The 15038-nt window shown below is 35.4% G+C and overlaps 1 protein-coding gene across 14 annotated transcripts in view; it reads left to right on the plus strand.

Annotated features, from left to right (window-relative positions):
• The window catches only part of PCM1 (pericentriolar material 1), a 36815-nt gene extending 22438 nt beyond the window's left edge, over positions 1 to 14377 (plus strand). For 9 of the 14 annotated variants that reach the window (XM_083860752.1, XM_083860758.1, XM_083860762.1 and 6 more), the window contains 16 exons: positions 567 to 623; positions 1804 to 1976; positions 2056 to 2184; positions 2807 to 2927; positions 3222 to 3359; positions 3607 to 3743; positions 4762 to 4896; positions 5434 to 5631; positions 7904 to 7963; positions 9165 to 9303; positions 9991 to 10136; positions 11035 to 11110; positions 12090 to 12340; positions 12541 to 12633; positions 12752 to 12875; positions 14045 to 14377. In XM_083860752.1, the coding sequence (XP_083716878.1) occupies positions 567 to 623; positions 1804 to 1976; positions 2056 to 2184; positions 2807 to 2927; positions 3222 to 3359; positions 3607 to 3743; positions 4762 to 4896; positions 5434 to 5631; positions 7904 to 7963; positions 9165 to 9303; positions 9991 to 10136; positions 11035 to 11110; positions 12090 to 12340; positions 12541 to 12633; positions 12752 to 12875; positions 14045 to 14070 (2003 nt within the window). In that variant the 3' untranslated portion in view covers positions 14071 to 14377. The remainder of the gene's footprint in view (positions 1 to 566; positions 624 to 1803; positions 1977 to 2055; positions 2185 to 2806; positions 2928 to 3221; positions 3360 to 3606; positions 3744 to 4761; positions 4897 to 5433; positions 5632 to 7903; positions 7964 to 9164; positions 9304 to 9990; positions 10137 to 11034; positions 11111 to 12089; positions 12341 to 12540; positions 12634 to 12751; positions 12876 to 14044) is intronic. The other 5 variants (XM_083860759.1, XM_083860756.1, XM_083860757.1 and 2 more) reach the window with 2 other exon arrangements.
• Positions 14378 to 15038: the final 661 nt, after the last annotated feature.

Genomic DNA, 15038 nt, shown 5'->3' on the forward strand with positions numbered 1-15038 from the left:
ATTAAAGTAATTTAGAAACCTATTACAGTACAACAAGGAAAAATGTAGCCTATCTCACCCATTTGTTGGTGATTTTTATGGATAGTAACTGCAAAACTGATGAAATATTGCATAATGTTTAAACTACATCCTGTACTGCATACATGTCTTCTTCCTATTCATGCTTAAATGAGCTTCATCAAATATCACTTAAATTCAGTCTTATAACATCACATAAACCCTTACATTTTTGCCATCTGCACTGCTTTCCTTGTATATAGATCATAAAAATTCTCTCCTGTGCCTTTTTTGGTTCTGCCAGTATTTTTGTTTTGTTTGAGAGATGCAGAAATTTTAGTCATTGTAGCACAATGTAAAGCTTTGCCAGTGTAGCTGTGTCCACACTAAGAGCTGTTTATTAGTGTACCTAATAAACTTCACTGGTCAAGTTCTCATTCTCACAATAAGCAGCTCTGATGTGATTTGGATAACTGAGCAGTCTTCCTCCTGCTGTTTTGTATAGACCCTGTCTTTATTTCTGGTGCGCATTTTTGTGTTTATCACTGTCTATCCCCACTTTCCTACAGCGCATGCTAGGAGAATTCTGCAGCAGTCTAACAGAAATGCATGCATTGAAGCGCCAGGTAATGCATTCACTGCTTAGCTTCAACAATATCTTATTACTTTTTTTTTCTTCTCTTACCTTTGGTTCTGTAACTCACTGTTTAGCAGATGTTCAAGATCAGTGCTATTGCAGCATATTCTCTATAGCCAAGAGAGAAAAGCAACCTTGCATGAATAGCAGTGTTACAAACTGCTTTGAATTATAGTTGAGGAGAACATGGTTACCATGTTCTTGATTAGTAACAAATACAAATAGAAAATACAGAGGTAGATACTACATCAAAAAACTAATTTCAGTAGGCATTTTTAGTGTGTTTAAAAGCTGCTATTGCATATTAGTAATGGAGGAGTGGTGCAATTTGTAGTAGCTTTCCAAAGATTGAAGAAGCATCCCTGTGCTTAAAAAATCAGTAAAATGTTTGTAGGTAATCAAATTGCACAGTAATGTTTGCTGTATTGCTAATAACTTCATTAACTTGAATACTAACAATTATACATCTGTTAAACTGAGTTTTCCAAATTTAACTATGTTTCCATTCAGCACTTCCCAATAATGTATGTAGTAATTTGATTGTTGTGACAAAAGGATAATAATCCTTAATTTTTGAATGATTGGGAGCTTTAGTAGAGAACACATTGTCTTCTCATACATATGTAATGGGGTTTAAGGATAGGAGTTTTTTTGTGAACTTGGGAGTGATACTAGACAGATATGAGAATGTAGTATTTATGTTGGGAAAGGGTAGCTTTCTTGAGTTCAGTCTAAAGCTTTCTTAACGCTGCTTGTGTTGCAGAAGTGTGGACTGCTTGTGTTATATAAACTTGAGACCTTTCGCTGTCTTTCTTGAAATGTCTTAAAACTCTATTTTCAGTGTTTAATACCTATTCTGAAAGCATCATTGTGTGTGCAATATTTTCTTTTGTAAAGTATATTTTCTAAAGATATTGTTCAGAAATGTAAAGAAAATTATTTTTATGGTTGCTCTTTATTGTGTTTCATATATTAAAGATTGCATAAGGGATAATCTAAGAATGCTTGCACTTCAGGAAATTAATAAACTTTACGAAAGCAGCTATTAGGGAATCTGCAATGATTGAGACATAATTTGTATACCTGTAACTTGCATACTTGATAGGCAGTTGTCCATTAAATGGATGCCTGTCAAGGACTTAACAAGTTCCTTTTATTTTTTTCTGCAGAAACTGGTAGTGATCTTTCTATGTTTGAAGCTCTGCGAGACACAATTTATTCTGAAGTGGCAACTCTCATTTCTCAAAATGAGTCTCGTCCCCACTTTCTTATTGAACTTTTCCATGAGCTTCAGCTGCTAAATACAGATTATCTGAGGCAAAGGGCTCTATACGCTTTGCAGGTATGCACAGGATTTTTGATTTTCTATATATATCAAGCAAACCTTAGATCTTTTTTACAGCATAGATTATCTTTTCTAGGATATAGTGACCAGACATTTATCTGAGAAAAATGAAAAAGGGAAGTGTGCAAAATCACTGAATTCTGCAACCTGGGTGGCATCAAATTCTGAACTCACTCCTAGTGAAAGCCTTGCCTCTACAGATGATGTGAGTTTTCAAATTCAGAAGCTACTGACAGCTTTTCCTGTATTTCAGCTCACGTTTGCTTGTCTCCTGAAATATAATAGAGACTGAATTTCATTAAAATTAGTATCAACTTACAACTTTTCTAAGCAACTGGTGTCAAAAGAATCAATGCAAAAGTGATAAAATATGGTAGGATTCTCGGTACTGCAAGTGAGTGATGTATCATGGATGAATGAAGCATGGAGAGGGATCTAAATTGGAAACTAATACATTCAGAAAGAGCCAAAATCCTCTTCTGAGTAAGGTCAGGGCAAGTACTGATCACATGATTATCCAAAAATTTTTGCTTTTTTGTATTTGAAAATGACTTACACCTCTGTACAGTTTCTTCTTAGTATTTGAAAATCACTTACACTTCTGTACAGTTTCTTCTTACATGTTTTGTACTTGAAGTATTTGAAACAAGTGTGGTAGATTCACCTGATGGATTTGTATCTTGAAAGTAGCGTTGTTCTCCAGTCAGGCAGTCTGATGACAAATCCTGATACCACAACAAGTCACTGAAAGGACTTGCAGGCTTGTTAACACATCTGTGAGAGTATGATGTGTTCCTCTTTGTATTCAGTTGTCTGGTATTTTTTAGGAAACTTTTGGCAAGAACTTTTCTACAGAAGCATGTCAAGATTGTGAACAAGCTGATGCAGACAATGGGAGTACTATGTCTACTTCCTCAAATTTTGAACCCTTTGCCACTGATGACCTTGGTGAGAATAATGTAACTTAGTGTTACTCCTTCCCTCCCTAAATGCCTGCAATTATCTGCACTTTAGTACACTGCTACTTGATTTTTAGTGTGTAATCACATGTTTTGTCCTACAAAACATAATTAAATTAGCTAATTTTGAAACACTGAGTTTATCAAAGTGTGTAATAAAATATAACTAGTTATATGTAGATTTCAAAACTTGGGACCTTGAAGTAGTTTTTATCATTGTTTATTTGTCTACCAATTGAAAACTTTTTATTTAGATTAAAAAGTGTTTTTATTCTAAATATAGGCAACACAGTGATTCACTTAGATAAAGCTTTGTCTTGGATGAGGGAATATGAGCGTATGAAAGTTGAAGCTGAAAGTACCCTTGACTCTGAGGGCTGCTCTAGTAATTTTCAGGGTGCTTCTACTGCTAAATTAGAAGGTATGCACATATATATATATTTTGCTTAGTTTTAGAAAAGAATTATAAACTGTCAAGCTAAATTTTTTTCCTCTTTATTTATATTGAAAACTTAGCAAAGTTTGAAAGGACTTTAATGTACTTAAGGAGATAAGATTTATTTTTTAAATAAATAAGTTTTTGAAAGTGGTATTTCTTTAATAGTAGTGTTGATTGTACTAAATGTACTGCTTTTTAATTTATTTTTTTTTTTTTTTTTAATTAAAAGGAGGTGTGGGTACCAGTGAATGTCAGTCTGTGCCACAGTCAGGTGATGTTTCTGCGGTTCCATGTCCTCGTATAGATACTCAGCAGCTTGACCGGCAGATTAAAGCAATTATGAAAGAGGTCATTCCTTTTCTGAAGGTAAGGGGTTGTAATAATCCGATGTGAATTAGAAGAATAAGAAAAGCACTTGTATAATTGCACAGAAGAACAATATTTAAAATCTAAACCAGCTGCCAATAAATGTGTTCAGTTGCAGACTCTGCTGAAGATGAAGTAAGAATTAAATGTTCCCACAGAAAGATTCTCATAGGTTTTATTAGGAGAAATAAATGATGAGAGTTCTAGATTTCATAGGGCAGGTGGACTTGACATCGAAAAGAATAGAGGTTGCTTGCTTCGGAGCTGACAAAAATAAATATAGGAATGTTTGAGAGTGTACTTCGGAAATATTTGGTGCCTTATAGCAGACAGAACTGAGACCACTAATTAAAACTGTTACATATACAGTAATAGGGTATTTTTGAAGAATACCTCTGAGTAGTTGATTTTTAGCATTATTTTCTCCTGTTTACAGATATCTTTAAAGTTGTTGAGAGCTTTTTAACTTCTCTGATTGCAGAAAAGAAATATTCTTTGTTGAATGAGAAATAGTCACAGTTCCTCTTTTGCAAGGTTGGAGAGCAGAGAAGATTGAGTTGTAAGATGCTTAAGGCATCTCCCTGTTCCCTGTTACAGTATGCACAGTGTATAAACTTAGGTTTGTCTAATAAGGTGTTTGGATGATACTAAGTTTAAAAACTGCATATTGTTGACATGCCAGAGTCAAAGTGCCTGAAGACTTGTTTTTTATTTGCAGTTTTAAGGCTGCAGTATAACAGTGGATATCATAATGTACACTTTAATACACTTGTGTACACAGCAAATGTTATAAGATAACAAGTACTCATGTACTGGAAAACTGAGATCAACCATTGTCTTGTGACCAATCAGTCATTCATGAAGTATGATGTTTGTGAGATTGATTAGGACTTTTTAGTGGTGTCCTGTTCTTTCACTGGGCAGGTGGTTTTTTTATAAACTAATTTCTGTATTGGAGTTGATGGCTTTTATTTTTCTTTTGAAGTGGTAACAAAGCTCATTCTGTTATACTTGTTAGGAACACATGGATGAAGTATGCTCTTCTCAGTTACTGACAGCAGTAAGACGTATGGTTTTGACTCTTACGCAACAAAATGATGAAAGTAAAGAATTTGTGAAGTTCTTTCATAAGCAGCTTGGCAGTATACTTCAGGTTAGTAGTTTTTCAGTGCTGCTTTGCAACACTGAAGTTGGCTAATGAGCAACAAATAAACCAGCTTCTCTGAAGTTGTATTTTATACCTTGAATAACATAGCTGCTGTTCTCCCTCAGCTTTGATGTGATGATGTGGTATTACCTTTGTTCCTAAACTAATGATTTACAGCACACAGAACATCTTTTCTGTCACAGCAAGGTAGTGAGAGGTGTATCTCTGGCTTGTGGCTGTCTTCAAAAGCTCCAGTGATGCTTTTCGTGGACATCTTGTGGAAATTCCTGAAAATCTGTAGTTTGCACTTTTTCATTATTCTTTTTTTTTCTACAAGCATGGATTTTAAATCATGAGCACATTAAGTTCTGTATTATGTGACTAGAGATTCCATGTAAAATCTGTTTAAGACACTATTTTTTTAAAAAAAATATGAGCTAATATATACATAACTAATTTTGAGTTATTAGAAATATGAAAACTACTTAGTCTTTAAAGCTTGAAGGCCTATTTCAGAAGCTGAAGAATTATTTCTCTTCACAGGATTCACTGGCGAAATTTGCTGGTAGAAAATTAAAAGATTGTGGGGAGGATCTTCTTGTGGAGATCTCTGAAGTGTTATTCAATGAATTAGCCTTTTTTAAACTCATGCAAGACTTGGACAACAACAGTATTTCTGTGAAGCAGAGATGTAAACGAAAAATAGAAACCACTGAAGTAGTGCAGTCTTATGCTAAAGAGGTTTGTTTTATTTTATTTTTGAAAAACGTAGCTTTTCTGAGATTGTATTTCTTAACTAGTTTGATTACCTTATTTTATACCTCATCTATGTTTATTTATTTATTTTACCAGTTGCTGTGTAATCACAGTATTGCTTGTGTAGGAGTGTGAACTGGTTTTCCTCAGTAAGGACAAGTCCTGTGTTATAAATGAATATCTATTACAGATATCTAATTGTAAATACTTAGTTCTTAATTCAAAGGAAATGTTCTAATGGTTATATGTGAACATAGGAAGGAATAAACAAGTGTTGTAATAGTTTTAGCACCTGAGGCCATTGAATAGTTTCACCCCAGTAGGCAACAGAGCCACTCACAGCTACTCAGTCCCCTCTGTGGGATGGGGAGACAATCAGAAGGGTAAATGGAGAGAAAGCTCGTGGGTTGAGATAAAGACACTTGAATTGATAAAGCAAAAGTCGCACATGCAAGCAGAGCAAAACAAGGAATTAATTCACCACTTCCCGTAGGCAGGTGGCAGGTGTTCAGCCACCTCTAGGAGAGGCTCCATCACATGTAATGGTGACTTGGGAAGTCAAACTCCATCACTTTGGATCTCCCCCCTTTCTCTTTGCCCAGCTTTATATGCTGAGCATGATGCCATGTGGTGTGGAACATCCCTTGGGTTAGTGAGGAGCATCTTCCCTGGCTGTGTCCTCTTCCAAGAGCTGTGGACTGTGAGAAGGCTTGCGTTTGGGGTGGGGTGAGGAGCAGGGAAGGTCTTGACTCCCTGGGATGCTGCTTGGTGTTAATGAAAACATCCCTGTGCTATCAACCCTGTGTTCAGCACAGATTGAAAACACAGCCTCATACTATGTACTGTGAAGAAGTTTTATCCCATTGCCAGGGCCAGGTTATGTATGGCCCCACTACACCCAGCTAAGTATTTTGATATATTGGAGGTCCCCGTTCATTCTCTTTAGGTTTGCCTGCTGGTTTCCTTGAAGTAGTTTAGTTCGACATCATCTTTAACAAACGAGTAAATCCTCTGAAGATGTCATGTGGTTGGTTTGTCGCCATATGCAGAAAGAATCAATTTCTGGACTTGGTGTGTAAAATATATATAAACTTTTCAGAAATATTTGAGACTGTAGGATGTATTCTTGCTCTAAAAAGCAAGCTTTGGCTAGGTTTCACACCATTCATATTATTAATTTTAGTATTGCTTTTATTGGGAACATAGCTGCTTTTTTAAAGTTATATAATCTGTTTACAAAACAGACAAATAAACCAGATCATCTTTATGTATGTATGATTTCAGTATCCTTTTGGTTTTCTTCTAGAAACACAAACACCAAAGCAAACCCTTAATTAATTTTTAAATGTCAGCACAAGGGTTTTTTTGATCCTGTTATAAAGTCCTACAAGTATTTTTAGGTGTACCACCAGCAATATTTCAAGATAATTCAGATATACCAATAGCATGGCTGGTATGAGGGAGACTGTGGAGGGCCTTGTAAAGAGGATGGAGGAGCACTCTGAATCCAGAAAGATTTAGAACATGACTTCCTGTTTTAGCTGAAGTTGCCTGTTGGGCCTTTGTTACATAAGGAGCTGGTTTATACCTGCTGTGAGAAAGCATGGAGCCAGCTTAGATTGAGCATTTCTTCTGTCCTGGAAGGCAGAATTAGGGTTAAGATCAATGTTTGCCTCATTGCTGTGGCAGAGGTTCAGATTCAACAAAGCCAGAGATGAGCCAGAAGTGGTATGTCCTGGGTACTTTGTACAGACCTGCACAATTATCCCTATGTGTTTTTTCTCACAGCCCTCAACTCTGGAATCCTGATGCAGACATATTTGATCTTGTTCAGTTTGCTGGCTCTCTTGAGTCCAGTAAAGTAACTGCTGAAAACACAGCTCTGTCTTGATCAGAGTTAAATCATGAAGTGGTTTGAGTTGGAAAGGACCTTAAAGATCCTCTAGTTTCAACCCCCCTGCCATGATGCATCTAGTTCTATATGCTAGATATGATTCAACCACAGACTGTAGGATTAGCCCAATATAAACATAATTGTTTAAATAAGGAGGATTAGCACAGATTATTTTAATGCTTTGCAACTCTGAAATTTTGAAGACATCTGTGTGTACAAAAGTAGCTGTGACTTCTTGCTGTTTTAAGATAACAATTCTTGGTAAGATCAGCATTTCAGCCTGGCTTTCATGAAGCTCTAATTTGATTCAGTATTTCCAAGTTATTTCAGTTTTGAATTGAAGAGAGTTTGTGTTTCTTCTAGGCAAAAAAAGGTCTCCAGGTGGATGTTTGTTCTTCTGTTGAAGATGTCGATGAGGACAAAGTATGTATATTCCTTTCAACTCTCTATTCCTCAGATAATTTCGAAGGTCACTTAGACTTACTCTTGTCTTTCTTAATATCTGTATGCAGCCTATTTTCCAGCCTTTAGAAATTTATTAATCTCCTTTCTGTTATTTTCAGTGATTGATTTTATCAAAGTAACAAAGTAAATTACAATTTCCATTTCTAAGGACAGCTTAACTATTTTTAGCAGTTCACATTTCCTTTTTTAATGGTATGAAATGAGTTGATTTATTTTCCATCTTCACGAGAAGGTAGATGTTCTGAACTGTGACACTTGGTATTTGAGGTCTCAGAGTCCAAGCCTGGCTGTGCTCTGAGTATCAAATGTTAGTGCTCAGAATTTGTCCCTGTTCTTTTTAAGTTTCTTTTGAAAACCACTGATATCACTGGGGAAATGTGTTGTGTATGAAGTTTTAAATGGTCTGCTGCTATGTTCAGCTTTCTCCAGCCAAGGGATTGATACAGATATATACACCAAGTAGAATGTTAACTGCTTTCCTAAAGGGATATTGGTATAGGAGTACGCATGTGTGGGAGTGGAGTCAGTGCTTTCTTCTAGGGCTTAGAGCTTCTGTCACACTGCTTTGGAAGTAAAAGTGGGAAGCTGTACATCACTTGGTACGGTTGCTGTAGTTTAGAAGAGTCCTTTCAAGATCTGGACCCAAACTCAGGGCTTTGCTTGAGGTTCATACAGGAAGAGCAGGATTTTCTCATTCAGCATATGTAGCAAATTACTGAACAGAGAGACTGATGAGGAGATACTGCTAAAGAAATAAGCTGCAGTTAGGAATATTTTTACCCCTCATTTAGAAGAAGCATGGAAGTTGTTGTAATAATGCAGGTGTGTGTTTTCTTGATAATTACAAATCTAATTTAAAGGATTTTTTTAACCTAGCATGCTGATCAATGTCAACCTTTTCAGATAATGACATACTTAGTAGTTATGAGGTCCTTGAAAGCTGTGTCTGAGAAGTGCTGTGATCTCTTACAGGAAGTTCTGACGCTCTCTCTTTCTTAGGAGTGTTGTTCTGCTGTATTCATTTCAAGGCCCTAAGGACTTCTTAAACAGATTTTTAGTAGATACTTTTTAACTTCTGAGAAACAACTCCTTTATTCAGAAACCTTAGTGCAGTCTTTAGACCAAGGTGAAATTACACAGTATTCCATGTTTTCCTTAGGACAAGGATGAGACTGAAACTGCTAAACAAGTACCGGACTCAGAAGTGTGTGCTGGTAACAGAGTGCCTGAAAGTACTAGATCTGATGCATCTGATCAAGAGGAAGATGAGGAAAGTGAAAGTGGTCCAGTGGCAATAAGTAAGGCACTTTTATATAGTTCATTATTCAGTGCTTCCACTGTAGTTTTGACCAGCTAATTTTACAATAGATTTGCATGAAGTAGTGCTGTGTAACACCTTCTCTTACAGATTTTATAGTTAGTCCTTTGTCAGTGAAAGTTTTGCAGTTTGTATTTCCTAGTGTTATGTCAAGGGTTAAATATTCCAATTAGAGGAGCTCTTTTTTTTTCATAATCAGTAGATCTGTAAAAATATATTAGAAACAGATTCATTAAGTTATATATCCTGTCTCAGCTTAACTCAGAGTTTCCCAGCTTTTAACCTGAATGATGTGAAAGCTGTGCAAATTTTATGCATTTTTCATTTAAATAATGTGGCTTTTTAAAATGTGCTTTTATTTTAAATTAAAACTTGCATTTATTTATTTATTTATTGTCCTGGTTTTTTTCATCTTACACCAAAACTAGCTTGGATTCCTTTACCATTTACATTTTTTGCACGAACTTGTTTAATAACATTGACGTTTCACACCAGCATAGGGGTGTTTGTTCATAATGTAGCTGATGTGAAACATACAGATCTTTGAAAGTTAAATTATTACTGCATCTTAATCTTAAAGAGTGTTTTGAAGTAAAACATTTATTGCATTAAATTCCCCAATAGGATTTGGCAATTCAAAGGTGGTCTTACATTTATTTGCCTTTAGGTTTATCAAAAGCAGAAACCCAAGCTCTAACTAACTATGGCAGTGGAGAAGATGAGAATGAAGATGAAGAAATAGAATTTGAGGAAGGACCTGTTGATGTGCAAACATCACTACAAGCCAGCAGTGAAACAACTGAAAATGAGCAGGTACCATCAAAATTGTAAAAGCAGAACAAACCTGTGCCAGTGCATGGCTTTTCATTACACATTTATATGTACCTCGTTTTTTCTTGTTGCACTGTTTTTGTACTATTGAAAGTAAAAGAATAATACAAGAAATTGTATGATACCAATAGCTGCTACATGCAAAATGTGGCATTCCTCACCTGAGTTTATTACAGCTGATGCCAAAGTGGATGGATGGACAGAGAAAAAACTAGTGTTTACATCTGCTATGATAGAGGAAAAAACATTAAGCTGCAAGTGAGAAGTTAAACTTTCAGAAAAGCAAAATTTTAAACCTTTAAGTAGTTCTTTCCCTGTTTGCTGAGATCAAGTTCTAATTGGGAGTAATTCACTCTGGTATTCTAGCATGTCTTTGGTTTGTCTTTCCTCCTTTCTGCGATAATTATTTCTGGAACAATGGTGAAGTGTTATTGAGTATGATTGTTATTTCACTGTTAGTTTTCTTAAAAATGCTTAAATATGTGTGACCTGGTTTTGGAGAGTTGTCAGATCTTTACATATTAAATAAGATTGACAATCCACTGAAATTTTGGTTAGATCAGCAGGCAAGGATGCAATTGGAACATTTTACTTTAAAGGCTAAAACAGTAGATCTTTAAAGTGGAACAAAAGAGTTTACCTGGGAACTACTGTAGCAAAAAGAAAATGTTCAGATAAAACATGTCTGCTGGTTTTAATGGTTTTGTAAACTGTTGCTGACTAGCTGGCAAATAGGAACTTGCTATCTTTATTTCAAACTAGTGAAAACACAGATTCATGGAGCAAGTGTGCAGTATGTTTCTAGTTAGTAAATTTGCCAATAAGCTGTAAAGCTGATCAGTAAAATTTTGTTATAACTCATTTTTACCTTCCCCAATAGACTTCTAACCAAGAATTGAGTAAGGCAAAAAGCAGTGAGATTTTGTCATCAGAACAAGAATCTGTTAATGTTAAAGGTAAGCCCTGTGTGCAGTACCTGAGAGACTAACATTTTCATACAAATGTGCATATGGTGAGAATTGTCTTGGACAGTGTGATATGTGTAATTAGGAGAAAAATGATTAAATTTACTGTCTTTTTCATGGAACTGTATTAGTTGCCTGGACGTACCTCTGTTGATATTGACACAATAAACCTTTTAAAGAAGAAACACGGAATAATCTTACTTAAGTAGATGTGGTTTTGATGGTTGACATGAGCAAGAATTTTAGCTGATTGTTGCAGCTCTGGGGACACAGCTGTATCAGAATTAACATGTGTTACAGTGTTTTGATGTTTAGATTTGTCTTCTACTTGTTTTTTTCTGCTACTTCCATTTTACTAGTTATTGAAATTACTTTATATTTTACCGTTTTTTCCTGTGAGTAATGTTGTAACTGATTAAGAGCAAAGAAATGATTTTCCATCAAAAGAAGAGAGCATTACTGGGTTGTATGAATGTTATTTCTAGTGTAGCTGCTGTTACTACCACCTTGCCTGTGTTTCTCTGTTTGCAAACACTGGTTCTGTTCTTGGCCTTACTTTGTAGACTAAAAATCAATATTAGAGTGGCAAAATATTAAGGAATTTACTGTTATGTATTATACCACCTCATACCTAGAATAAGTATTTTATAGTAGGTCACTTAGTTCTGGGAGTTGTTTTTTGTGGGTTTTTTAAGAACTTTTTTGAGTCAGAAATCAAGTCACATACTCTAATGTGATAAATTGTTTATACTTAAGTATACAGTATATATCACAGTTATTTGTAATGGTACAAATAATGGATGTTTTACTTCAGTCAGCTTTGTATTGGTGTAAGAGACTATAATTCACTTTCGTTGCTCTGTAGCTTTGGATCATAATTTTTTAGAATAATAATAATTATCTAGCATTTTTGTATGTTCCGAATATTTTACGATCTCTGCCTAGTTAAAATGTAATTCTGTGGTTTTAGGTGAACAAGATGTGGCTGCAGTTGTGCCTCATTACCTCAGCGTCATGGAGAATACACCAGCTTTAGCAGTCAATACCCCAGAATCCTTTATAACAGCCACTGTGAAAACAGAAGGATCAAGCTCATCTTTAACAGGGAATGAAACTCAAACACCAGATACCACGTGTGCAGAGAACAAATCTGCTGCAAGTTCTGAAAGCTCCATGGCTGGCAGCCCTGACACAGAGTCACCCGTGCTAGTGAACGAATATGTGTGTATAATTCAGTTAAGATACATCCAAGAGAAAGGATAAACTTTTTTCTGTCGCAGTGTTATTTCTGGTTTGCAGTCTTGTTTTGTTTCCGTCTGCAAATTTGATACGCATGTTGGGTTTTTTAATGTACTTTAATAGTTTTGCAGTGAAAAGAAAACAAAATAGCACTTCTTAAATACCACTATTTTTATTAACAGGAACCTGGTTCTGGAAATGTAAGTCAAAAATCTGATGAAGATGACTTTGTGAAAGTTGAAGACTTGCCCCTCAAACTTGCTGTGTATTCAGAGGTATTTTGCTATTATTTGTGGAATTGTTGTTTAGACGTGCATACCCTAAATGTCTGTGTTACCCAAACAGCAGTAAGAATTATCCAGAATTTTGAGATTCTCTTTTTTTGTTACAAAGGCAGATTTAATGAAGAAAATGGAAACAGAGGCCCAAACCAAGAGTTTGTCTGATGAATTACTGGATGGAGGTGGAGCTCAAGATCAAGAATTAGTAGGAGATGCCCAAACATTGAAAGAACCTGGTAATTATTTTGTATATTCTGCACACATATTGGGAAAACACTCTGGAATGCTAGAATTTAAATACCACTGATTGAAGTTAGCAGTTATTGCAGTGCTGTAAAAATACTGGGTTTTGTTATCATGCATTTGAAAATGTTGTGTTGATATGAAGGGATTTTATCTTGCTCTCCATCTTATTTCTATATTCTTTTTTTAGATTCTGTGGCTGATAAAGTCATAAAAATGAACATATTTAAAGTGCATGTCACAACATAATGGTTTTGAAACTTATTCAAATGGAGCAGTATTTTTGTTTCTTGTTACACAAGCTTGGTTTTAATAACACTGTAAATCATAATTGCTGTTATCTGATATAATAACACTTAGTATAATTTCCTGACAGACTGCTCAGAGTTTTTGTGATAGAAACATTCAAGAGACTTTTCAGAATAGTAAAATATCTCCTCAGGTGAAAAGAAATTATTTTTCATAGTATATCATGTGGTAGGAAAAAGTTCCAGTGTGTATGATAGCAATAAAATTTTTCACCTTCATGACATTTTTTAATGCAGATACAAAACTTAATGCAGATCAGAGAAAATGTTGTTGTTTTCATTTTCTATACTATTGTGACAAAATTACAGTATCAAAGACTTCTATTTCATTGTTAGACTTGTAATTCTCCAGTGGAGTATACAGTAATGGCATATGTAAAGGCATGAACCGAGTATTCTGATTGTAGCAGTTTTCTGCTGATGTGCCTCCTTCCAATTCCTCAAATAGTATAAGCTGATGAACCTGCTTTTTATTTAATCATTTTCAGTGGCAGCACAGATGTTTTCCAGAGCAAAATGTGAGGGAGAGGCACATCTTTCCTTCCATTTCGGTCACTGCCTGTCAGCGTTCTGCTTGTCACAGCTCTGCCAGCACAAGCCTGGTGTGCCCATTTGGTGGATACTGGTGCCCAGGCCTGCTGTGGGGGAACAGTCTGACCAAGAATATAATGCCACACCAAACTTGTAGCTAGCTCTAAGCCATTCTTAAGCTGTGTATGGAGGGGATGGCTGTAGCTGTTCAAGTAATCCATAGCTCAAAATGCTTGTGAGGATGAAATAGCAGTTGAAATGTGGTCGTGAGCTGTTTGATGCCTTGTAGATGTTAGACAATGATTTTATTCTTTTTTTTACAGAAACTTTTGGAGCTCAAAACGCCTAAGAATAACCTGAAGATGTCTGCATTTATAAACTCTATGTATACAAATGCATATGGAAGATCAGCACTAATTTCCCAGAATTCTGGAAGTGTATAAAAATGTAAAATTTTTAACACGCTGCCTCTTAGGATAGGTATGTGATCTTCTGCCTGTGGCAGTTTAAACAGCTGGAACTGAATCCACTTCTATTCAGTTTTGCTGCACTGTTCTTTTTCTGTCTTAATTTTTTATTTTTTATTGTGACTTGTTTGGTAATTTTAAAATTGTTCAAAATGGTAGTTTTAAATAAAGTTTGGACTTGTCTGTAAATTTTCTCTTTTGAAAAATTTTCTTTGGCTTACAAACTGCTATGCTGAGTTTGTTGCCAGAAGTTAATTGACTTGTTGACATGATTGTAACAGTTTGCTCTTCTCTTAAAAGAAACACTGCTAATTTTCCTGGGACAAGACATTCTCTAAGTTTCTTGCATCTTCTCAAAATACAAGGTATAGACACAGTACATACCTACGTGTTGTCTTTATAACCTAGAGTATAACTTGTATGTAACAAAAAAAAGTTACTGTTCATGGCCTGTGGAATTCCTTTCTGTCAGCACATTTATCTGGGGTGAAGTTGAATACCCCAGGTTTGTAGTTAACTGCAGAAACCAGCTGTATTTTTCTGCATTTGCTGAATCCTTTTCATGTTCAAAGGATTAAACATGTTTGGAAATGTTAGTATCTTTTCATAGCTACCACTTAAAATTGCTGCAATTGAAGGTCTGGAGAATCTGTTCTGAAGTGTTTGACTTTGTAATGAAATTTGGGAAACTACAATTAAAGTTAATGTTTTTAAAAAACAGTTTAAGGCAGCACCTCTGGAGTCTCATGGTAAAGGTGGAATTAGAATTACAGAAATGTATATTGGAAAACTACATTTAGTTTTTCAGATCAGAGTTGTTAATAACACTAAGTCAAAACTGAGCTAGAAG

This window comes from Zosterops lateralis (assembly GCF_965231275.1).
Source record: "Zosterops lateralis genome assembly, chromosome: 5".
In the NCBI taxonomy this organism is placed as follows: Eukaryota; Metazoa; Chordata; class Aves; order Passeriformes; family Zosteropidae; genus Zosterops; species Zosterops lateralis.